The 25,897-nt window shown below is 41.8% G+C and overlaps 1 protein-coding gene across 1 annotated transcript in view; it reads left to right on the top strand.

The window, feature by feature from the left end:
* The window catches only part of SV2C (synaptic vesicle glycoprotein 2C), a 165,184-nt gene that overhangs the window by 115,068 nt on the left and 24,219 nt on the right, over positions 1–25,897 (top strand). Inside the window, exons 5-8 of the mRNA XM_061620461.1 lie at positions 19,937–20,070; positions 20,822–20,911; positions 23,150–23,260; positions 25,721–25,809. Coding sequence (XP_061476445.1) covers positions 19,937–20,070; positions 20,822–20,911; positions 23,150–23,260; positions 25,721–25,809 — 424 coding nt within the window. The remainder of the gene's footprint in view (positions 1–19,936; positions 20,071–20,821; positions 20,912–23,149; positions 23,261–25,720; positions 25,810–25,897) is intronic.

The following is a 25,897-nucleotide window of genomic DNA, read 5'->3' as shown; positions in this document are numbered from 1 at the left end:
AAGGCCAAACAAGAGATGGATTGATTCCATCAAGGAAGCCACAGACCTGAACTTACACAATCTGAACAGTCCTATAAAAATGACCATCATACTTTCTTTGTGTCTTATTGTCTGACTGAAACCAGGAGGATAAATAACACAATAGTTACTGCCTATTCACATGTCTTAGTCATATTTCAGTTGAGTTAAACTGTTAAACTCTGTGTTGGATTGTGGCCAATGTGTATAGTACTATGGGACCCTGAAATAGTAGTGAGGCAAGAAGCAATTTAATCTTTCTCTCTTTTTAATTCCATGGGGAATTCTGAAAAGCCAATGTTCTTACTATAATGCCATGCAGGAAAGAGAATAAAAATGATAAAATACAACATACAGTACTTAGGGTTAGTCTAAAAGTTCTTTGTATTCTTAGCGTTCTTCCCTGGAATTATAGCAGTTTTTCCTCCTCGATTATTTATTTGAAAGAAAGTAAGAATTCAATGATTGGCAAGTGGAACAGAATGGATCTAACCAGAGAACATCATGTTAGAATAGTGCTAGGGATGCTGTACTGGAGATTCAAACTCTTAGGGCACAATCCAACTCATATTTCCACTGGGCTGGGGGGAGTTGGATGCAACAGACCCCCAGCTGAGCTGGTAGCCTGACGGTACTGCTGGGCTCTGCCAGCAGAAGCCCCCCACCAAGGCTGAGTCTTGCTGCCACCAAGTGTCTGTCAGGAATGGCCAGCCCAGCGGACTGAGAGCAGAAACTGACGGAAGCCCCAAAAAACTGGGTGTTCCAGGGATGTGGCGGGGAGGAACCGTGCAGGGGGACATAGGCGACTTTCAAGTCCCCCTCAGAGTGCTCCCCCAGGTCCTGATCCCCACATTATTTCCACCGGCTAATAGGCCAACACAGTAAAAAAACCCTAACAGTAGTGGCCTGTGGGGACTGCTTATTCCCCAGTAGGCATGTTTGTGAGAGCTGGCTCTTCCTGTCTGACTGCTGTGCGCAGCTTCAGATGGAGCTGGTGCTCAGCTGGGCTGACGGCCAGGGCCACCACCAGGCATGACTGGGCCCTTGGACACTAACCTGCCCCGAGTACGTGGCTCCTGTATGCAACGTGCACACACATGCCTGCCATCAACCAAGATGGCAGTGAGGCATCAGCCCCTTAAAGAAGCCTCCACCGCTTGATTGATGGCAGTCCTGCGCTCAGCAGCAGCAGAAGGAGAGAGATGGAGTGAGCAAACGAGTGGGCGTCCTGGAAGCTCCATCCCTGTGATCCGCAGCAGGGGAGTGCTGCTCTCCCACCCTAATGAGGGGACTTTCAGGGGTCCTTGGCCAGGGCCCAACCTGGCCGCCCTTTCGCGCCAGCCCTGCAGCAAGTGGATGCTGTGGATATTTCTGCCGGCTTCCCATCATTTGGAATGCTCTGCCCACATCATACATAGAACACTCTCCAGAAGTTAGCATTTGCTAGCATTTATTTTGCTTATTGCCTAAAATGCAAGTTATAATAAAACCAAAGAGGGAACTGCCTTATACCAGGTCAGATCATTTATCCTTCTAGCTCAGTATAGTTTATTCTGACTAGCAACAGTTTTCCAGGGTCCAAGCAAAATGTTTTCCCATCTCTTGATCCTTTTCTAACTGAACGTACCAGGGATTGAAGTGTGGACCTTCTTCATCTGCTGTTTGCATCAAGATTAAAGACTGAGATTTGGGCAAACAAATAGCCCGTGATCAAGGGAATGATTCACCCCTGGTTGGCTGGCCAGGTTTTTTCTTTATTTCCAAGTACAACGTGCATGTAAACATGGCAAAACAGGTTTTCTGAAAACAACCTTGTCACTAATACAAACTAACTTTGGTTTTTTAGAGAATACTGAATTTAGCCATTCAAGAGTGGGATTCTAAACTGCCCCACTGCTTAACATCAAACCTGAATGTTCAGAACTCCAAAGATTGCTCATAATTAGAATCATAGAATAGTAGAGTTGGAAGGGGCCTATAATATAAGGTCATCAAGTCCAACCCCCTGCTCAATGCAGGAATCCAAATCAAAGCATTCCCGACAGATGGCTCTCCAGCTGCCTCTCGAAAGCCTCCAGTGTCGGAGATCCCACTACCTCTCTAGGTAATTGGTTCCATTGTCGTATGGCTCTAGCATTTAGGAAGTTTTTCCTGATGTCCAGTCGAAATCTGGCTTCCTGCAACTTGAGCCCATTATTCCATGTTCTGCACTCTGGGACAATCGAGAAGAGATTCCAGCCCTCCTCTGTGTGACAACCTTTCATGTACCTGAAGAGTGCTATCATATCTCCCCTCAGTCTTCTCTAACCAGTGCTGAATAGAGGGGAACTAATACTTCATGCGATTTAGAAACTATACTTCTGTTAATGCAGCCTAATATAGCATTTGCCTTTTTTGCAGCCACATTACTCTGTTGGCTCATGTGATAATTTGGTTAGCCTAATAAGAAGTATTGCCCTAGTATGGATTTTGGTACATTAGGATAAATTTGTCTTGATTTAAATACACTTTCACCATATTCTCAGGACAGGCAGCCACACAGAGTAGTAATGCGAATTGTCCCTAATTCTTCCATAATCGTTTTTAGTAGCAGCTCCTATTTGCTTTGTTTTTGGAAAAATCTGCATATGAAATAATTGCTTTTACTGAAGACTTGCTATAGAGGTGGAAAATTAGGATACTATTAGAGTTGTGGCTCAATTCCCCAATTTTTTTCTCAGGATATTAATTTTCCTCTAATAAAGGAAGCAAGATCTACTCATTAAAAGACTCCTGATGAGCCAACAATTGTCACATTTTACACTTGCCAAAGTGAGACAGATGGTAGCCTTTCTCTCTGGAGGATCTTGTTGTACACCCAAGTTTCTCCTCTCATGGATTAGTTTTCCTCTTGTAAATGAACATGTTTGCTCCAGACTCCAGAGCTAAAAGATATAAAAAAGGGAATGGATTAATCAATCAGTCAATTAGAGTTCTAGGTTTTTTTCTGGGTAAAAACCCTCACAAAGTGGATTACAACATACTTTAAAATACAAAATAAATAATAAGAACAGTGAACAACATTCAATACATGGATCATTAAAATAACAAATTAGATAGCACCAATTAAAACCTCTGTTAAAAGAACAGTACACTAAATTTAACCAAATGCAAAGTGGAATAAATAAATCTTTAAAATCCTCTGAAAGGGCCAATGGGGGGGGGCAAACCCACTTCCCAAGGAAGGGCATTCCAAAGATTATGTTGGGAACCTAAAGTATGTTGTTTTGGCATCATTTATTTTTAACTTGTTTTGACTACTAGTGATCTGTTTAATAATAATGGGTCTAGGGCGGGGCTAGAGAACATTTAGCCCTCCACATGTTGTCTGACTACAGCTCACATTATCCCTATTTGTTATGCTGGCTCAGGACTGATGGGAGACAGTCCAACAACATCTGGGGAGGGGCATACGGGTTCCACATCCCTGACCTGAAGGAAGTTTAAAAACAAGTTGTAAGATTCTCTACTTGGCTGACATGGTAAGATACATGTCATGCATGTGTAGGTACAGGACAAAATTTAAATTCTGTGAGCAGGAACAGCCATCATAATCAAAAGAAGCTACTCCACCAGGGACTAAAGGTATATCAGAATGGTAAGCGGCGGTAACGCAGCCAAAGCTCTGCTCACGGCCGGAGTTCGATTCCAATGAAAGGAGGAAGTCGAATCTCTGGTAAAAGGGGTCGAGGTCCACTCAACCTTCCATCCATCCGTGGTCAGTAAAATGAGTACCCAGCATATGCTGGGGGGTAAAGAAAGACCGGGGACGGAACTGGCAATCCCACCCCATATATATGGTCTGCCTAGTAAATGTCGCAAGACGTCACCCTAAGAGTCGGAAACGACTCGCACTACAAGAGCGGGGACACCTTTACCTTTAATATTGCAATTGATCCACTTGACTTATATTCACTCTAATTTGTTTCTTTGCTCCATGTTTTTAGATCCACATGCAAAGACCAGCAGAAAAGCAATGAGGGATAATTCTGAACAAGTTAATTACCTTGCACGCTATCAGTTGCCTAGGCTATTTAGGAGAAGGGCCATCGCTTAGAGTTAGAGCAGGCAGGGAATTGCATCTGGCCCACGGGTCAGCCCACCCATCTGTTCAGCAAACCAGGAACCCAGTCATGGCTAAACTTATCCACATCTGACTGAAGAAAAGACATATCAAAGCAGCTGCAGTGTCGTGGTTAGGGCATTAGAGTTGGATTGAGAGACATGGGTTCAAATACTTTCTTGTTCGAGAATTCTCAGGTAACCATAGCCCTGTTATTCTCTGTATCAGTTCTACACATATAGAATGTGGAATACTAATAAGTTTGTATATTATAACTAATAAGCCAAAAGATGGCTATCTTACACGATTGCAGTGGAGAAAAATAACATAGTTACAAAAAATAATGAAATTTTCCCTTTTCAGTTTGTTTTGAGAGTTGCTTGGCTTCTATGGGAGTCCTTTTGGCCTTCCCATAGTCCTGAATGCACAGTATTAGATTAAATCTAAGTAGCGCCAACTTCTTCCGTATATATCAACAATAGCTCTGGCACTCAGTTTTTAATAATAGCCGAGACATCAAATTAGATTTCTATGGAAATGTTTCCAAAAGTCCTAATAGCTTTTAAATGTCAGCAAACATAATTTAATATGTTTTATAAATGACCCCAAATGAGGACATCTGCTTAAAAGCATTACTGCCTTGTTTTTTATTAAATTGTCATTGCTTGTTAACATTAGAAACTAATAGAAACGAGAGAGCCAGACATAGACCTAGTTCTCACAGACATCTGATGAGGAGGTAAACCTATTTCTTGGCTATGCCATTACAGACAACAGGTGTGTGCTCACATGGTAGAATGATCCGCCATACAGTACAATCTACACAGAACACTATTTGCATGGGAAATAGAATGTAGCCTTGACTTCTTTCTGCTAAGCTAGTTTTCTGTGTGCAGAAAATATAATCCAGGAACAAGCCTTGATTATATTATAACTGATCTGGCTGAATATCTGTACTGTTCTAGTTGAAGTTTCTTTTGTTTACTCAGTTGAGATCACTCTCGTAAATTGGTATTATTTGACAATCTGAACAAACCTATCGTGTCTCTCAGCTTCTGTCCGTGCCAGAATATTTCAGTCTTAACAAAAAAATAATAATGGTTATTTACTATACTAGGAAGGGAGACTGAGTTACTGAAAATTAAACTACTAAGTTTGCCCTATATAACTTAAGAACCACAATCTATACTGATTATTTACATCTGAATGCTTTCAGGGTACCACCCAATGGCTGTTCAGCTAACCTCTGATTTAGTCAAGAGAGTTTTCTTTTTAAGTTCATTCTGTAACTCTTCTCTTCCTTTGAGTAACTCTCCTCAATCTATGCCCATCACAGTGATAATATAATTTTAAAAAAGACTGTGTGGTCAAAGGGCAAAGTATTTAAAATCAACTGGGCTAAATAAATGCTGGGTGGATAAAGGAGTAACTAAAACACGCTGCTCTGTAAGATTGATGGACTAACATTTTATCTCTCCTTTTTACTATATTAGCTTTCAAGGCAGCTTGCAAATTCTACTTCATAAATTGTGAATAATTAATAAACCACTCGAAAACAAATTAAGAAGTGCTAGTACCTGGCAGTACAGATAGCAGTACAAACCATTTCAGCCAATTGGAATTAACTAGTTTTCCAAGCCTGGGCAAACAGGATGGATTTAGCCTTGCATCTAAAATATACTAATGCACTAAAGGCTCAGAAATACACAACATTAAGGTAGGTATTTTCCATTGGTAGTTTTTATATGCCATTGGTGGTCTTTCAGGTCCACATAGGTCCTTTCTTGATGCTGAAAACATGCACAGGAGTACCACTGTCTCAGTCCTAATAGATGATACAGTAGCTTTGTTCTCAAGTCAAGGTACACCATAGTTAATGCTTTTTTTTTACTGTGAATATGACTCCTCCCTGCTAACATACAAGAGGAACAAATCACAATATCTGGCTTGTATATTGGCATTATATCTGAACTGGGTATCACAGTTTGTTTGGTCTGTAGCCAAGTTTTGGTTTTGGTTTCCAAATCATAGTTTGTTTGAGCAAAGTGCAAACTGGACCAATTATGACATAACAATTTCACATCTGTGCATCTGCGGAAATCACTCTACCAGCCAAGGTGCAAAATACTAGTCTATTCTGCAGATGTTTCTCTTAACTCTGATTAAACAAATAAGCTGAAAATGAAAAAACGTCATTTGTGGGGGAAAGCATTTGCACTTGCTTGCAGCTTAATATTTCAATAAGTGGTTCTACATTAATTAGAATCTTTGTATATTTTGCCATTTCTGTTGATCTGCCCTATGCTAATACCATTCTGTAATCTGTCGCTGCAGGTTTGGTGATTCATTTGGTCATTTCTTATAATCAGTAGAGTGAGAAGGTGATATTCAGTGTAAAGGTGCTGCAGAGGCTTAAAATGCAGTTACTGTAGGTTTCATTTTATGCCACAGTCTGAGAAAACTGTTCCCAAGATGCACTTGGGTTTATTGTTTTAACAGCCCATCGCCCCTTGGAACTTGCTGCTGTTTTCAAGATTAATGACTCTGGAATTCAGCATTTGCAGAGAGCAAGGGTGAAGTTTAAGTCTGCAGAGCTGGATTGCCGCCTGAATGAATCAGACAAAGAACTCATATATCTTGCTGTTGTGTCACAACAAAGGGGTGGTGGATGCAAATTGGTCAGAAGCCAAGAACATACCTACATTTACCACCAGAGTTTATCTTTAGATAAATTTGTTTGACATGCATTTTAGAATCAATTCTAAAAAGACCTTCTTGAAAAGGGTAGCCATGTTAGTCTGTTGCAGCAAAAACAAAGAGTCTTGTGGCACCTTAAAGACTAACAAATGTACTGTGACGTAATTTCATGGACTAGTGTCCACATCCTTAGAAACAAACCTATAGAAATGTGTGTTTGGTACTTCTGGGCACTAAAAATACTTCTGAAAAACCTAACTGATTTTTTAAAAAACACACTGGGCTCACTACCCTATCATAATATGGAAACAAGCACTAGAGCAGACTTGTCTAGATTGAATAAGGAGTGGCAAAATGTTATTCCTGGTTTGGATTTTTTGTAATTATGCTATTGAGCATTCCAGACTCTAGGTGAAGTAAAAGCTGAATTACTGTTGCGAGAAGTAAATATCTGACAATAGTGACATAATCATTAAGGACCCTCCCAATCAAGCCCTTGGGATGTTAAGTGCCTAGGTCTGTGGGTACTGAAAGGTTGGTTTTAGATATGATAGGATTATGGCGCTATAGATGAGGTCAAAGGATATGGTTTGCATTCATCTGCAATTACTTTTTATACCAATGTAACTTGATTGATATAAGATTTTTGTTTGTTTTTTTATATCCCGCACTTCCTTCCAGTAGGAGCCCAGGGCAGCAAACAAAAGCACTAAAAACACTAAAACATCATAAAAACAGACTAAAATATGTTAAAACAAAACATCCTTAAAAACATTTTTTTTTAAAAGTTTTTAAAAATATTAAAAAGCAATTCCAACAGAGATGCAGACTGGGATAAGGTCTCTACTTAAAACCCTTGTTGAAAGAGGAAGGTCTTCAGTATGCACCGAAAGGATAACAGAGATTGTGCCTGTCTAATATTTAAGAGGAGGGAATTCCAAAGAGTAAGTGCCATTACAAGGCCCACTTCCTATGTTGTGTGGAACAAACCTCCTGATAAGATGATATCTGCAAGAGGCCCTCACCTGCATCGACTGGGTACAGTAGGTCCCCTCTTTACGGCGCTTCCCTTTATGGCACTTTGCTAATGCGGCAGTCTCAATTAGATGCAATTAGACTAAAGCCCCACTCATATGGTGCTTGCTCCGCTTTTACGGTGGTTTTTGGCCGTCGCACACCATTCTGTTCAATGAGTTCCACTTTTCAGCAGTTTTCGCTTTTCGGCGGGGGTCCGGAACGTAACCTGCCGTGTGAGTGGGGCCCTACTGTATATAAGGGATAAGATGGTCTTCCAGGTATCCTGGTCCCAAGCTATATAGGGCCGTACACCAAAACTAGAACCTTGAACTTAGCGCTTATTGCTTTAGTGAACCAGGTTTGTCCCAAATTGCTGACAACTTCCTTAGTATAAAGGTGACATCTCATTTTTGCAGATTTACCACACTCTACCTTGTAGAATGCTACCCTGCCCCATCCTTCCAGATGAGGAAATATTCGTGGCCATATTACTTTCTCCTATATCATACTTTTTAGTGGCAGATGAGTCTCTCTAGAACGGCAGGTGTTCATGATGTAATGAGCCATCCCAGATAATGGCTTAAAATAAGCATAAATTATGCTGAAATCATGTACATTGCTTATATTTGCTTAGAATATGCTTATATTTGCTTAGAATATGCTTAAGATATGCTGGAATAGCCTATAAAGTCTGCTTCATGCACAAGAGCCAAATAGTGAGAAAGGAGTGGTGTGCCCGGCACCAACACTGTTATCTTTTTGGTGCCAGGTCAAGACTTTCCTCTTCTCCCAGGCATTTTAGCACGTGTTTTTAAATTGCTTTTTAAAAATGTGTTTTTAAATTTGTATATTTGTTTTTAATTTTTGTAAACCGCCCAGAGAGCTTTGGCTATGGGGCGGTATACAAATGCAATAAATAAATAAATAAAATAAATAAAGGAGTAGTTTAAAAATGCCCCTCCTTTCCTCCATCTCCTCACCAGAGATGTAATTTGCCTGTGACAGCAACTGGAACAGACATAGATATAAGACGTCTAGGCAGACATCCAATGTTCAAACTGACATTTTTTGGAGGAAGTTCCTTATATGATATGGTTAACACCAACTCATTCTTCTACTAGTAGTTTACATTGAGCATTCTCGAAGAAGGCAGAAAGGTCACTAGTGCCGCCTCTAGTAGACAGTATAAATGATAACACCATGGGGAAAAGGATATAAAAGGCCAAGTCTTATAGCATTCATTACCCCTCAGATCTGCTGGAGTGGGGGGCTGAAGAAAGCAGAAGAAAGAACCATCCATCTATTCCATCTATGACATCTGATGGGTGATGTATTATGACATGTATTTCCACGTACTTTATACTTTGGCTATGTAATATGATTTAGACTTTAACTCAGTCCTTCATTTATTATAATTTGTTTTAACTAAGATGTGCCTTCATAGTCTTTTACTTTGATGTTAAATGGATATCCAGCAACTTCTTTCATACTGATATATATTTCTCTTTTTCTGTTTCTGCAATGATGGCTAAGACCACCTAGAATTTTATTAGTTGTAGTGTGCAAGATATGAATAAAAGCATATATTGTAAAGACTGTTCTGCTGCTTGAAGTCTGACTCCAAAATAGAAAATTTCTGGTACCTTCCAAGACTCAGGAGTTCTTGAGTGGGGTCTCCTCTATTCTCTGCCTACACTAGACAACTGCTGTTGATAACCTGTGAGCTTAGGTGAACTAACGTTCGACATACAAGGACTCTATGTAGATACGGAGGAAGGGAGAAAGCAAGAACCCTCGACCCTGTGCATTCACTGGCAAGGGTGCTGGCCTTGCTGATATCAGTGAAGAAGTGGATAAACCTGGTTCCCAAAAGCAATTATGTGCAACTGCTTTATTTTTTCTCATTAGTGGGAATGTGGGCTGTATTTTGTGATCATACTGAAAAAGAATTACATTGGGTTTAGAATGTAGCACAATGTTAGCATCAGAATGTACCACCACCACCTATACTGGAACCACAGACAATGCTTTTCAGCAGTCACTCTTAAAGTAGAAACAGAAGTTAGACTTTATAGAGGAATGTTACCAATGTGACAATCCCATGGGGGGTTAACTATATTTTCAACTATACAGTGAATTCTTAATAAGTCCTTGGTTTTTATCAACTGCAAAGCAGAAAACGTGTTGGACTACAACCTGGTAAACCAGGGTTTGAATCCCCACACAGCCATGAAGCTCACTGGGTGACCTTGGGCCAGTCACTGCCTCTCAGCCTCAGAAAAAGGCAATGGTAAACAAACCCCCTCTGAATACCACTTACCATGAAAACCCTATTCATAGGGTCGCCATAAGTCGGGATCGACTTGAAGGCAGTACATCATCATCATCAGAGAATTGCTGGGAACTGGAAGGCAGGCAGAGAGACTGGCTCTCTGCACCATGGCCTTTGGGGTGCCTCCTGCAGCCCAGATGGAAAGCTGGATGTTGGACTGCTGATGCATTGAACCCCTCCATCCTTGAGCTCAGGTTGGAATGTGTGTAAATAAACAAACCATATTTCATAAAGACACCGCAGTCTCCCCTGACCTTCTTCCCCAAAGGAAACCAAACCCTGGAGGAGCACAGGGACCCCCAGAAATGTCACTGCTCAGAGATTGGGGGAGGCGTGCAACAATACTTTATTGGTTGGTTTTTAGCTCTTATCCTTATTGGCTGGTTTTGGCTGGTTTTTCGCTCTTATCCTTAAATAATGACAAGATTTAAGCACAGTAGATATTACAGATTCAAAATATTCTTAGCCTTTATATTAATTTTCATGCAAATTAATTTTATTGATAATTAAAAGGCCAGTTTCTTTGTGTGTAAACCAGCATGATCCCCTTTATTATTAATATGATTTTTGACACTAGAATGACAACTTCAGTCTTCTTGTGAACATCTAATTGAGCAATTAATATCTGGGTTAATGATAAATTTTTAAGATAGCTTGTTAGTGTTTCTGTGAGAATGTATGCATGGCAAATGTGTAGAGAAATAATTGATTCTCTTTTCAAAGACAGCTAAATAGCAAGTGTTTGTCAATTTAATCTTTAGCCTGTGTGACTCTGACTTTTTAAAAGAATGATGACAAAAGATTAAAACATGCAGAGCTTCTAGCCTGCTTTCATTCTTTATTTGCAGGAAATGATTTTTGAGTAGACCGCCCCCCCCCCAATAAAATAAAAGCAGTCTTTTCTGTGAGAATAATCCATATGCAGTATGAAACTTGCTGATTTTAGTTAAGTGATGACACATTGATTTCAAGATAAAAAAATGAACATGAGGCTCGGAAATGAGCTAAACTTGCATATATACCTTCAAATTTAATCTTGTAAAAGAGTAGAGGCCCATGATATAACCAGTTTAATTAAGCTAAGCAGATCCAGGTGTGGTCTGTAACTGGATGGGAGATTGCCTGGGAACCCATATGTCCTGCCCCGAGTTCTGTGATGGGAGACAGAGAGGCTGTAAATATACTAATGCTTCCACCTTATCAAATGCCCTGCTGGGCTCTCACTGACAAAGTGGTAGTGAGGGTGAAGGAGTGCTCTTATGCTCTTCTGTTATTTTCCCTGCCTTTTTAAAAAAATTCCTTCCATTGTTTTCCAGTGGCAGGGAAATAAACATGATTGAATTATGCCAGCTCCTAGGATAACATAAGCTTCTTCCTAGTTTTGGGGTGGGTCAGTAAGTTGTGAAGGCTATGGATCCTTTGGATCCATATTTATTATTTATTTATTTATTTATTAGATTTATATCCCGCCCTTTCTCCCAGAAGGAGCCCAGAGTGCAACTGGTCCACCCCCAGCACATTCCCAGACTGCCCCAGGCATGTCCCCTTTTTGCCTCTATGGATATCAGAGCTGGATCAGTAGGGCAGCAGCTGTGGAAGCTGCTGTGGTGGCAAGAAGAGAGGATCTGACTTTGCATGTCACTGTGTGACCAGACCTCTCTCTCCACCCTCAGAGAGAGTGATCCAGTGCTTCTTACACCTTCATAGGGACTATACGATTGCAGGGTAAATAAATAAAATGAAATAAAGATATGACCGGACAAGCTGTTTGACGTAACACCAAAAAAATAACTAAATGGAAATCCTTTAAGTGCAGTTAAACATGCAAAGGAGAATGCCTGAAAGGAGTGTATGTGGTATAAGAGTAAAAGAGTAATATACAAAATGGGACAATATATGTTGAACATGTTAAATAACTCATTCCTGTGGCTGTTTACTTACTAATTATATTGTAGCATTTGTATTTTTAAAAGGCACTTATTGGAGCACTGGGTGATGTAAAGGTATAAGCATTCTGTCGTGTTTGGTGGACTGTGAAGAGGTTCAGTGAGGGATTTAAGAACAACCTGGGAAAAGAACATGACACAGATGGAGAGTCAACCTTGAAGCTGAAATCACAGAAGGCAGAATCTAAGAAGGTCTGCAAGACAGAAGCTGAAAACTCCAGCTGCAGCTTTTGAGGAAACCAAAGGCCATCATGTCAGCAGAATGCCACATTCTCCAGCGGTTCGCCTGTGGCGGATGAGCGGGGAATGGCTGCGGCATCATCGTCGCGTCGTGACGTGCCCTCCGCTGGCTGTTCCGGAGGAGGAACGAGACACGGGAGGAGAAGCGGGACGCGGAAGAAGGACGGCGAGATATTTCGGCCTCGATGAAGAAGAGGAGCCAGTGGCTGTACCGGGAAGGTAGCGAGGAGTGGGGACAGTACTGCTGTGTGGGCAAAGAGAGAGCTGTGGTGGAGGTCCGGAAGCGACGGGAGACAAGAGGCCCACTGGCTGCAACTCCATCTGTGGAGCAAGAGAGGCTGCTGGATCCGCCGCTCAGGTCCAGTTTGGAACCTGTGAGTAAAGGCTGCAGCTGGACTTGTAGCCCCCCGTCGTAAGCCTCTTGCTTACTCTGTGCTGTGGATGGGGACAGCGATCGGGCTATTTTAATATCTTTTAAAAAGCAACGGAGATACAGACTGTCTGCTGGATTTGGGGGCATTTTGGTGTTGTTTTAAGGGTGGGAGGGCCTGCCTGATTAGCGGACAAGGAGTGGGACATGTGCAGACCGGAGGGGGGTACCGTGGGGAGGGTGGGGAGCCATTATGTTAAAAGGCTAGGCGGCAGATCCTGGAAAGGTGCAGGTGGCAGCCCATACCAGTTTAGGGGAACAAGGGATACATGTTTAATATCCATCCCCTGTTCTGGGCCTGTCCAGAACCAGAAGATAACTGGGGGACGCAGGACTCCATCCGACCTCCGACTGCTGTTGTGTAACGCCAGGTCTGTGGCCGATAAGACAGCGCTCATCCATTATGTGATTCTGGATGAGGGCGCAGACCTGGTATGTATTACGGAGACCTGGCTGGATGAGGCCTCAGCGCCTACGCTTGAGGCTATGTGTCCAGCCAGTTTCCAATACGCACAGCAGCTGTGGGTGGGTAGTCGGGGGGGGGAGTGGCAGTCATCTATCAGAGGTCCTTAGTTTTCGCCAGACCCCCTCTCCACGAGACCAAGTTTGTTGACTGCATGTACTGGAGGTTGGGCCCAAAGGGCAGTTTAGGGATTCTTCTTGTGTACCGCCCACCCCGCTGCACGGCAGATTCCCTGACCGAGGTGCTTGAGGTGGTCGCGGGTGTGCGGATGCTCTCCCCCAATTTATTGGTGTTGGGGGATTTCACTGGAGCCCCTCGGGATTTCATGGAAACCATGACTTCATGGGAACTGCACCTTAGTAATATAGGGCCCACCCATGTATCTGGTCATTCTCTTGACCTTGTGTTTGTCTCGGGAGGGGAGGGAAGTGCTCTGAAAATGGGGGCTGTTTTTTCTAACCCCGTGTCATGGTCAGACCACTACTTGGTGAATATAGACCTCTCAATGCCACACACCCTCCGTAGGGGACAAGGACCTATTAGGATGGTCCGCCCCAGACGCCTGATGGATCCTATAGGATTTCTGAATGCGCTGGGAGATCTGGAGCCTGCGGAAGGGCGCCCGGTCGAAACCCTGGTGATGGAGTGGAATGGGGAGATCACTAGGGCAATAGACTGGGTGGCTCCGAAACGTCCTCTCCCCCTGAATAGAACTCAGATTGCTCCCTGGTATACACCACGGTTGCGAGGTCTGAGACAGGAGGTGAGACGACTAGAGCGCCGGGGGCAGAAATCTCGCTCCGAAGATGATCGGACACTGGTTAGTGCAGCAATAGCTGCCTACCAAGTGGCAGCAAAGGCAACAAAGAGGGAATTCTTTGCTGCCTCTATTGCGTCTGCAGAGTGTTGTCCCAGGAGGTTGTTCCAAGTGGTCCGAAGCCTGGTCAGTCCAGTTGCCCAGGAACCCATGGAGCATTCTAAAGCCTCCTGTGACATATTTGCGAAACACTTTGCCGATAAAACCGAGCATCTGAAGAGCACGATTCCGTGCGCTGTGGATACAGGGAGTGAGCCAAAGTCGGCCAGTTGCATTACGGTTCAATGGGATCGGTTTCGGCCTCTTCCTTCTGAGGAAGTGGACAAGGTGCTCTCTTCTGTGAAGCCAACCACCTGTCTACTGGATCCTTGCCCATCATGGCTCATTATAAGCTGTAAAGAGAGACTGAACGAAAGGATCAAGGCAGTGGTAAATGCATCCTTGGAAGAGGGTGCATTGCCATCTGCCCTCAAGGAGGCAGTAATAAAGCCTATTCTGAAAAAGCCCTCCTTGGATCCACAAGAACTAAATAATTTTCGTCCAGTCTCTAATTTACCATTCTTGGGCAAGGTGATCGAGCGAGTGGTGGCCAAACAGTTACAGACACACTTGGATGAAGGAGATTACCTAGATCCATTCCAATCGGGCTTCAGGACTGGACATGGAACTGAAACAGCCTTGGTCGCTCTGGTGGATGATATGAGGAGGGCATTGGATAGGGGAGAACATACCTTCCTCGTCCTCCTGGATCTCTCAGCGGCTTTTGATACCGTTGACTGTGGCGCCCTTCCCTGGCTCTCCCTGTCAGGTTCCTACCTGCTCGTGGTTACTGCCTGTCACTAGGCACCACCAGGGACTCCACCAGTCCGGACTGTCCTTTTTTATGGTTTCTCTCCCCGCTCTAGCACAGATCTCAACAGATCCCCCTGCTAGGCAGCACCACCAGTCACGTCCTATAACCAGTATTCCCAGAGACTCTGCCTGAGTCTCTCTATCAGGTTATCTCTGTGACTGAGTGCTTAAGGTGTCCCCAATCCCGGACTTCCCAGGAGGATCCCTCCGCCTGTGCAGCTCTGAGACGGGCTCCCGTCTTGGATGAAACTTTTTCAGTTTTAAATCCAGTCAGAAGGGTATTTTTTGACTGGGGATAATTTCTTCCGGATAAGGAAGAAACGTGAGATTTTCCACACAGCTTTGTTGTGATTGTTGGAGACTGGAATTCATCAGAATTGTCTGTGAAAGAAGGTCTTCCAGCAGCTCGGACAGAGCGAGGATTTCCAACTTGCTCAGCTGAATAAGTGACCCGTTTTTTTTTCTTTAAAGAAACGGACTAAAAGGCAAGCATTCTCCTGTCTAGGCTTATCACTTTCTTATCTATACAGCTAAAGAGATTTGTCAGAGAACCAGCAGTTAAGAAAACCTGGGTGATTCAAAACTTTCCTTCTCTTTTACTCACGGAACTAAGGGGGAAGAAAATAAAAATAGCCTATCTTTTTTTTATTGCAAAAAGCTGACATGGAAAATAGCATTATAAAGATTACAACGGATGAGGGGTTTCTGATTGGAAGAGAAAAGAAAAATCTTTTTGATTTGTAAGACTTTTGTGTAATATATGTCTGGGACTATTTTTTCTGATCTACTTTTTTTTGACGAATCTGCTCATTCTTTCTGCTACTAGTTAATTGGACGCTGTGAACTAAAGCTGTTTTTGCACTTCTGGGCACATAAGAGATAAGGGCTGTCTAGAGTGTGACGCCAGTTGGTTTGAAAGATTAACTCCTTTGTAACTGGATAAAGAAATAAACTGCTCTTTGCTTGGGACATTGAAAATTGAAGGAGTTTTGTTCCTTTGGCTGTAAGAATGACAATTAAGAAGATCATGGATGTACAAGAAGGGACTTTATCTTTAGACATGTTTCAGAAAATAATGAATGGGATTAAGTCAATAAAACAAGAACTGAGAAATAATAGTCAAGCGTTGAGAATTGAATTTGACGAAATGAGACAGGAGCTGAAAGAAATTCAGGATTCTATGAGAAAGGAGAATAAAGATAGATCTGGAAAACCAAAAAAGGATGAAAGAGAAATTAAAGGCAAGGTTCAAACTATGGAGATTGGATTAAATATGGACATGGAAAAAGATTTGGATTTCCTGGTTGTGATGGATCCTGGAGACAAATATTACGGTTTGGAACTCAGCGCTGTCCCTGAAGGAATTGAAGAGATTGGAGATAAAGATATTATCGGTTCAAAAAAATTCCTGGACTGGAAGGATTTGATGGAACTTGAAATGGAGAAAGTTAACAGAATTAATCCCTGTTTTGTGTCAGTGGAAAAATCTTCAAGAGATGTGCTAGTGTATCATGTAAAAAAGAGGAACAGAGATGCGGCTTTGCAACAATACTTCAGTGGTACGTTCGGAATTGATGGCAAGAAAATATCTGTGATAAAGGAAATTCCTATCAGACTCTTATTATATGACTATGACAGCAAGATTATTGGGTGCGTAAAGATGGAAGATGGAACCAATATGGATAATGGAAGAAGAGCGATTTGAAATTACTGGACTTAGTAGACTTGATGAGTTGGATTAATTGACATGTTTATCTAGAAAAAAAATCGATGGACATATATCTCAAGGATTGGAAACTTCTCTTTGACTTTTTGTGGAAGAATAAAATGATATGATGTTAATGAGATTTGAAACCAATTAAGATAACCGCTGGAGGAAGGTGATTTTATAATCTATTAAGAGACAGGCTTGTTATATATTATAGATTTATAGCTGAACTACGACAAATCGGAAGTCAATATTTTTATATTTTTTTTCTTTTTTATTGTATTAGTTATTGATTTGTGTTTTTTCTTTTTGTATTGTTTTGGTTTTGAAAATTTGAATAAAAATTAATTGGAAAAAAAAAAGGTGTCCCCAATCCCTTTGATCTTTATATATAAAGCATACGATCCTGGTTTGCTCTGAATACTTGTGGTGTTATATTCTTCCCTTCACCGCTGCCACCAATTGTTACAGTTTCCCTTCAGCCTTGGTAAGCACCTTGCCCTCCCTTCTGGTCTGTATAACCCCAGCCAAGGATCAGGCCTTCGGTAAACCAAATATAGTTTTTATTAAATAACAGAGATAACAAGATTACTTTATAAAGGCACATAAGCATATGGTTTCATCTATTTCTGGTACTTGTCTTAGTATTAATCCGAAGTCCACACTCTCCTCACATCCACTAACTCTCCACACAATCTCCTCTCAAAAACCCACCAAAACAACCCACTCACGTCCACCCAGATTTAACTGTCATCCTTCCATTTATACTCTCAGCCATTCTAAACACTCAGCCAATCATCCAGCATTCTACTGCCCATTCACTCCCCCCTCCTCTTTCATTCCACTTACCATGTATCTCCTATACAAACAGCACTTACCATATATACATTAATACAGGAACATCACATTGACCACGGTATCCTTTTAGATCGCCTGGAGGGATTAGGAATAGGGGGCACTGTTTTATGGTGGTTCCGTTCCTATCTCTCAGACAGGCACCAACAGGTGGCATTAGGGGATGAGGTTTCAGACCCTTGGCCTCTCAACTGTGGAGTGCCACAGGGTTCTATCCTCTCCCCCATGCTATTCAACATCTATGTAAAGCTGCTGGGGGCTATCATCAGGAGGTTTGGGCTGCAGTGTCACTAATATGCGGATGATACTCAGCTCTACCTCTCGTTTAAATCTTCACCAGAGTTGGCTGTAGATACCATGTCCAAGTGCCTGGAGGCCGTAGGTGGATGGATGGGACGGAATAGGCTGAAGCTGAACCCTGATAAGACCGAGATGTTACTCGTGAGAGATAAGAGAAGGCTGGGAGATATAAACCTGGTGTTTAATGGGGTAAGATTGCCCCTGAAGGACCAGGTCTGCAGCCTCGGGGTCATTCTTGACTCACAGCTGTCTATGGAGGCTCAAGTGTCAGCAGTGAGCCGGGCAGCTTGGTATCAACTCCATCTGATACGGAGGCTGCAACCCTACCTTCCTGTCCATCTTCTCCCACGAGTGATACCTGCCCTAGTCTCCTCTCGCTTAGACTACTGTAATGTGCTCTACGTGGGGCTGCCCTTGAAAACGGTCCGGAAACTACAGCTGGTACAGAATGCGGCGGCATGTTTGATAAAGAACAGCCGTCGCTGTGATCATATCACTCCAGTATTAATAGATCTTCACTGGTTACCAGTTGTCTACCGGGCCCAATTCAAAGTGCTGATATTAACCTTTAAAGCCCTATACGATTTCGGCCCAGTTTATCTGAAGGAGCGCCTCCAGCATCACCAATTATGCCGCCTGACAAGATCAGCCACACAAGACCTTCTCTCGATCCCACCAGTTAAAACAGCTAGGCTGGTGCGGACCAGAGAGAGGTCATTTTCGATTGTGGCCCCCACCCTCTGGAACTCCCTTCCTTTAGATCTCCGCCATGCCCCCTCCTTGATGGCTTTCCTGTTCAGGCAGGCCTATGGGGTTTCTGGGGTGGGTTAGTTTTTAATGCTGTTCATTATATGTAAGAGTGGGTAGTTTAATTATTGAACGTTGTTGTTATGGTTTTATATTGTATTTTATCCTGTTATTGTACGTCGCCTAGAGTGGCCGTTAATTCGGCCAGATAGGCGACTCAAAAATAAAATTTTATTATTTTATTATAAACAAAGTTGTATTTTCACTGTATTTGTTATAAGGATATTTAAAGGCTCAGTAGAATAGCATTTGAACTGTATTGCACTCACGTGCTTCAGATTTTTCATTCTCCTGTTTTAAAGTAGTCATTAGCTTCCCAGGCTTCTCTCTCTCTCTCTCTCTCTCTCTCTCTCTCGCTCGCTCGCTCGCTCACACACTCACACACCATTTGAAAGAAACAACAATCATCTAACTATACATTTAATGAATAATTTTCTGGATTTGTTTTCATTTTTGTTTGTTTCTAGCATTGATGTCTGATGCATTACTAGTATAAAACCTACAAGGAAATACTTAGCATTTGATATATTACTGCCTTATTTATCATTCAATTTTGGAGCAGAATAATTAAATGAGGAATTTCTTGAGAAAAGTATTGTAATCAGTTCAAGAAAAGTGAAACAAAATAGCCAAAAAGTATCCACTTTATTCATGGAAATCTAGACATAACTATAGGTAATATATCTTCTGATCATTCCAGCTTGATGTGTGGTGTCCCTTTGTGCTTGCCTTCTTAAGTATATGGCAGGAAGAGACCAAGTGAAAGCATATAAATAGGGAGAGGCTAATCAGGAGAACCAAATTGTAATGCAGATTGCCAATTTGGTGCAGTGGTTAGAGTACTGGACTAGGATCTGGGACATCAGGGTTCAAATCCCTGCTCAGACATGAAGCTCACTGGGTGACCTTGGGCCAGTCACTGTCTCTCAGCCTAACCTGCCTCACAGGTTTGTTGTGAGAATAAAAGTGGAAGGGGGAGAACCGTGTTTGTATGCCACCTTGAGTTCCATGGTGAAAAGACTGTATATAAATGTAACAATAAATAAAACAAAACTCATTGCTTAATAGCAGTTACCAATCACAGGTGATCAGCAACTTGCATGGTGTAATAGTTAAGTTGTAGCATATATCTAAATGTGCGTGCTGATATCTTTGGATAAACCATTGTAAGTTTTCATTTTCAATTTTATTTTGTTTCCTGATATATTATATTGTTGAAGGCAAAAAGTTTTTAGGCCTGATCTATCCGTATCAGTAAATTTCCCATGAGCAACAAAGTCAACCTTGCAAAATATGCCATGTTTTTAAGGCATTGTCTTTTATATGTGTGTGTGTGTGTGTTTTCCTAACAGGATGGAGTTTCAGCATGGGATCTGCTTATCAGTTTCACAGCTGGAGAGTGTTTGTTATTATGTGCGCTTTACCCTGTGTTTCTGCTGTGGTGGCACTTACTTTCATGCCAGAAAGTCCACGGTTCTTGCTTGAGGTAAAATGGCTATATCATTAAACAGCTTGAATTTACCTGGGGGCCCAGATCAACCTTGGAGACTGTGCTCTGTAGCCAACCACTAAGACAGATCAGGTTCATGGGGACCGGGACAGGGCCTTTTCAATGGTGGCTCCACACCTTTGGAGCTCCCTCCCTGGAGAACTTTGGCCCCCACTGTGTAGGTTTTGAAAGGACTCTAAGGACCTTATGATTCCATTAAGCTTTTTCTTTGTGGATTATTTTTACTGTAGTGTTCTTAATCCTCGTTCTTGTTTTATAAACTGCCTTGTGAAGTCTTGAGCCTAAACGATGGGATAAAAATAACCAAAAAAGTAAAGTAACTTAATAAATTACAGGGGAGCCCTAATCCTCAGATCTATTGGCTGGAGGAGGTTAGGGTTGAATGGAGTTGCCTCTCTGCTTGTGGGGAAGTCATGTCTGCTGCAATCTACAAAAAAACGTCAGTCTGCTCCCTGCCACACACACACCCCAGCTGCCCCAAGCCAGCAGGAAATAAATTCAATATGCTATACCATACAGTTGAGAGTGCACTGAGAAGTGAGCAGCTGGCACTTTCTGGGACTACAGGATTCAAAAACTAACAGTTTTTGAATGGAAGAATCATGGGTACAAGGGTAAATCAAACAGATATATTAGTATTATGAATTCTCAGCAATCTCCATGCCCACTCTGTTGAGTTTCTATTTTAATATATGTATTTTTTTACCAAATGTGTTCATATCTGCAGGCTGGGAAACATGATGAAGCTTGGATGATTCTCAAACAAATTCATGATACAAACATGCGAGCTCGTGGTCAGCCTGAAAAAGTTTTCACAGTAAGTATCTATGCCCCATGGGATCATCATCAGTCACAGTTTTGATAGATATAAGTACTGGAAGTGTGGAAAGCATCCCTTTCTCTTAAGAAAAACAAAAACATTAAGAATATCTATGACAGATAGGTGTTGAAAATGAGAGTATGTTTTGAAGGCTTAAGGTTATCAATGGCTACTACTCATAATAGCTATGTAGCACTGCCAGTGTCAGAGTCAGTATACCTTTGAATACTAGTTACTGGGATGCACAAGTGGGGAGAGAGCTGTAGCACTCAGGTCCTGCTTGTTGGTTCCCACAGGCATCTGCCTGGACAACTGTGGGAACTAGGTGGGCCTTTGTTTTGATCCAACAGGGCTCTTATGTTTAATATGATCCATAGATGTTTGCATAATGTGAGGAAGATTATCTCAATAAAAACAGAAACAGATACTTTGTATTTTCCAAAGGGTCCAGGAGGGTCCTGTATCCAATTACTTGTGGCAGCTAGATTTATAATAGTGAGACTTGGAAAATATAGTAAAAATCTATTAATGGATGAACAAATTAAGGAGCATGTGGGATATTTTAATTCTATTGAACTAACATATAAAACAGAAGGAAGATTTTAGGAAGACATTTTTGGTAAAAATAGTATCCTTTTCTTTGTTTTGTTTTATATCAATCTCATATGAAGCCTTGATGTTATATTCAGGTTTTCCCCCTCTCTATTTTGTAAAAAGATCTTAAGAAATATTCTTAAGATATTCTGATTAGCAAGCTAGCTAAATGTGGGCTGGATGGAACAACTATTAGATGGATCCACAGTTGGCTCCAGAATCGTACTCAAAGAGTGCTTATCAATTGTTCCTTCTCAAACTGGGCAGAAGTAACGAGTGGGGTACCACAGGGCTCAGTCCTGGGCCCAGTGCTCTTTAACATTTTTATTAATGACTTGGATGAGGAGGTACAAAGCATGCTTATCAAATTTGCAGATGATACAAAATTGGGGGGCATAGCTAATACCGTGGAAGACAGAAACAAAATTCAAAGGGACCTTGATAGGCTGGAGCATTGGGCTAAAAACAACAGAATGAAATTCAACAGGGATAAATGCAAAGTTCTACACTTAGGAAAAAGAAACCAAATGCACAGTTATAAGATGGGGGATATTTGGCTCAGCAGTGCGACATGTGAGAAGGATCTTGGAATTGTTGTTGATCACAAATTGAATATGAGCCAACAGTGTGATGTGGCTGCAAAAAAGGCAAATGCTATATTAGGCTGCATTAACAGAAGTATAGTTTCCAAATCGCATGAAGTACTAGTTCTCCTCTATTCAGCACTGGTTAGGCCTCATCTTGAATACTGCATCCAGTTCTGGTCTCTGCACATCAAGAAGGATGCAGACAAACTGGATCAGGTTCAGAGGAGGGCAACAAGGATGATCAGGGGATTGGAAACAAAGCCCTATGAGGAGAGACTGAAAGAACTGGGCATGTTTAGCCTGGAGAAGAGAAGACTGAGGGGAGATATGATAGCACTCTTCAGGTACATGAAAGGTTGTCACACAGAGGAGGGCTGGAATCTCTTCTCGATTGTCCCAGAGTGCAGGGCATGGAATAATGAGCTCAAGTTGCAGGAAGCCAGATTTCGACTGGACATCAGGAAACACTTCCTAACTGTTAGAGCCATACGACAATGGAACCAATTACCTAGAGAGGAAGTGGGATCTCCGACACTGGAGGCTTTCGAGAGGCAGCTGGACAGCCATCTGTTGGAAATGCTTTGATTTAGATTCCTGCATTGAGCAGAGGGTTGGACTTGATGGCCTTGTAGGCCCCTTCCAACTCTACTATTCTATGATTCTATGAAACCTATAGTCCAGCTGGCTATTATTCAGCTATCCATTCTCACTAATGTACAGCAAAATAACCCACTTCCTGTCTACTCCTTCACCTGCCTACTCCTTCACCTGCCTACTGAGAAGTTCCGTTGAGTTCAGTGCGGCTTACTTCCAGGAAAGTGGGTTTAGATTTCATGCTCCGTTGCAAACCAGATTGATACCACATATCATTCTGTGCAATTGCCCTTAATGGTGCAGCATCCAATTCCCTTTGTTTCTTAATTTTTAGACATGATCCTGTGTTTTAACCAAGGGGAAGTTCATCATGAAGCTGTTGGCCTTATCCTCTTTTGAATAACGTTGAATGTTTCCAGTGGAGAAAGAACATAACAATCCTTTTTTGTGTTCTGCATAGGTTAACAGGATCAAAACTCCCAAGCAGATAGATGAGTTTATAGAAATAGAAAATGATACGGGAACCTGGTACAGGCGGTGTTATATCAGAGTGCGCACAGAGCTGGATGGTGTAAGTAACTAATGTGAATAATATTATTTGCACTGAATATGCAAGCAGAACTGTTGAAATGTAGCCATTTGAGATTGTTATCAACCTCAGAAAAACTTTATTTGATGGTGGTGTACTTTGATTAAAAAAAGTAAGAAAGAAATATTCCATGCTCCTATGGTCGCTGGGGATTTTCCATATGATGGTGTCTTATTATATTTATTACATTGCTTTAGAGCCTGGTGTTTCTGAGTCTTTTTTCCTCTCTGCATTCTAGTCCAGAGTCTGTGAGTTCAAATCCCTGCTCATGTCTCCTGGGTGTCAAGGGCCAGCTAAAGATCACTCCCACAGTGAGTGGCTCAGAGGTTACATGCCCTGCCACCTGTGCAGCCGTAGGCAAGCTGCATAGTCCCAAGGAGCCCAGTTGCCCCCCAGCTGGCAGTTGCGGAGAAGGAAGGGGCTGGCTTGTGCAGCTGTGGCAAGCTGAGCAGGCCCTAGCCAGCTGGGGAGGACTAGCCTCAGAGGGAGGCAATGGTAAACCCCCTCTGAATACCACTTACCATGAAATCCCTATTTATAGGGTCATCATAAGTTGGGATCGACTTGAAGGCAGTCCATTGCCATTCTTTTAAGAATCTCAATATGGCATACATGGTGCTATCCCACTTGTATTACCATAGCAACCTTGTGAGGTAGGTTAGGCTGAGAGACAGTGGCTGACCCAAAGTCACCCAGTTAACTTTGGTGGGTAAGTGGGGGTTTGATGCCTCCCCAGACTAAGTAGCAATTAAGTGGAGCATGGGGAATGTTCCAAAGAAAAGGCAGGTACCTTTTCTCCAAGACATTCTTACAGTGACTATGGTTTGTACAGCCTATGATAGTCACAGTCTGATAAATGGATGGACTTGGGACCAACGCAGACTAGTTTTTGTGCATCCTGGCATAGCTGATTTCTGAGGATTAATTCAAACAACCATCTGAGATGGGAAATACGGTGAGCTGTGTCTAATTTTTTGCAGTTTTACCTTTTGCATATTGTGAGAGAAGCAGGAGAGGCAGGGAAGAGGCATGCAAGCCTGAGACCTGCTCTACATCTCAGTGTACATAGAGGTGAGAGGAGGAAACAATACCATCTGAATTACCCAAAAGATGGAATGGATTAGTGCACATTGTGTATATCAGATCTATGTAAAACATTGATTCCAGTCTCTTGGCTTATTACAGGCCATCTTCTGGGGAATCACCAATGCTAGTGTAAATCTTTTAAACTCTAGCATAAGATGCTGGAATTGAGGGCTGTTAGTCAGTTCTTGGCTTATTTAAAACATGGTATGTTTGTTTTGCCTTCTGTTCATTAGAAGCTATATTCCAAGGCCAGAAGGAGAATGAAGCCATTGGATTGCCGCTTCCAAAACTTTTCTGAACTCTGCATTAGCAAGCAATCTGCCTAATAAAGGAATGGCTGGTCAGCACCCATAACATTATGGAAGTGTTGTTTAGTCATGTCTGATAGTGGTTCACTTTGCAAAAAATTCATTCATCATTATGAACGCATATTTCATATTTTCAAGATATGACGCCTCTATACATATAGGTTCATTATAGCTCCTTAACTCTGGAATAAAATAGTTTAACTAAGTACAGCAAACCCCTCAAAATGAGTTCCACAAAATAAATACATAAGGATGGCATCTCCCAGCCTATGGGATGAACTTCACACCAAGATACAACAGGCACCATAGTGTGATGAGCTACCACCAGCTGTTAAAAGAATACCTGTTTACTTTCTCTAGCCTCTGATATCAGTTAAATGATTTCTGGCTACTCTCATTGTGATAATGCTGTTTTCATTGGATTGTATATTGAATTGATTTATATTGAATTGTTTTTATGTACACCACTTTTGTGTTATTCTGATGAGCGAGGGTATATAAATATTTTAAATAAATAAATGCCAGCTAATAAAACATTCTTGAGGCTAGATCATAACCTGCTCTGTTCTCCTCTGTCCTGTGTTTAGCTTTATTCTAGTGGCTGCTGCTGGCAGGAGCAGACTGAGAAATGAGAATTTGGTGGGTCCCAGGATGCTAGTAAAAACGAGAAGTAGACAATGCAATTCTGAAGTCCTCCTACTGGAGTGGGCTCCTACTGGGAGAAAGGGTGGGGTATAAATCAAATAATTGATAAATAAATAAGTCCACCCCTGGTTTAAGTAAGGCAGTTGTAGTCTGACATTTCAGAGAATTAGGCTCAGTACACAGCTATCATTTAAAGGAAAGTCATCCGTTTTGTCTTCTTCGTGTCATTAATGATTGTATAAACGCATCATCAGAAATTACCTACGCCAATACACAGACCCAGCTTGAGAATTCTGAAGACTTATATCTTGTTCTCCATGACTGACATTTATTTACAAGTCTTTTTCATATTGCTTTAAATTGATTTTTAAAAATAAATGCTAATTTTCTTCATCTCTTGCAGATTTGGTTAACATTTATGAGGTGTTTCTCCTATCCCGTCAAGGACAATACAACCAGACTTGCAATAGTATGGTTTACTCTTTCTTTTGGGTAAGATTGACAAGACAGACATGAAGTAGTTGCAATATTGATTAAATAAACCAGAAAAGAAAAAAAATAGAGAAGGTATTAGATTGCC

Source organism: Rhineura floridana, chromosome 1 (assembly GCF_030035675.1).
Source record: "Rhineura floridana isolate rRhiFlo1 chromosome 1, rRhiFlo1.hap2, whole genome shotgun sequence".
NCBI lineage: Eukaryota > Metazoa > Chordata > Lepidosauria > Squamata > Rhineuridae > Rhineura > Rhineura floridana.
This window is presented reverse-complemented; position numbering and strand designations above follow the sequence as displayed.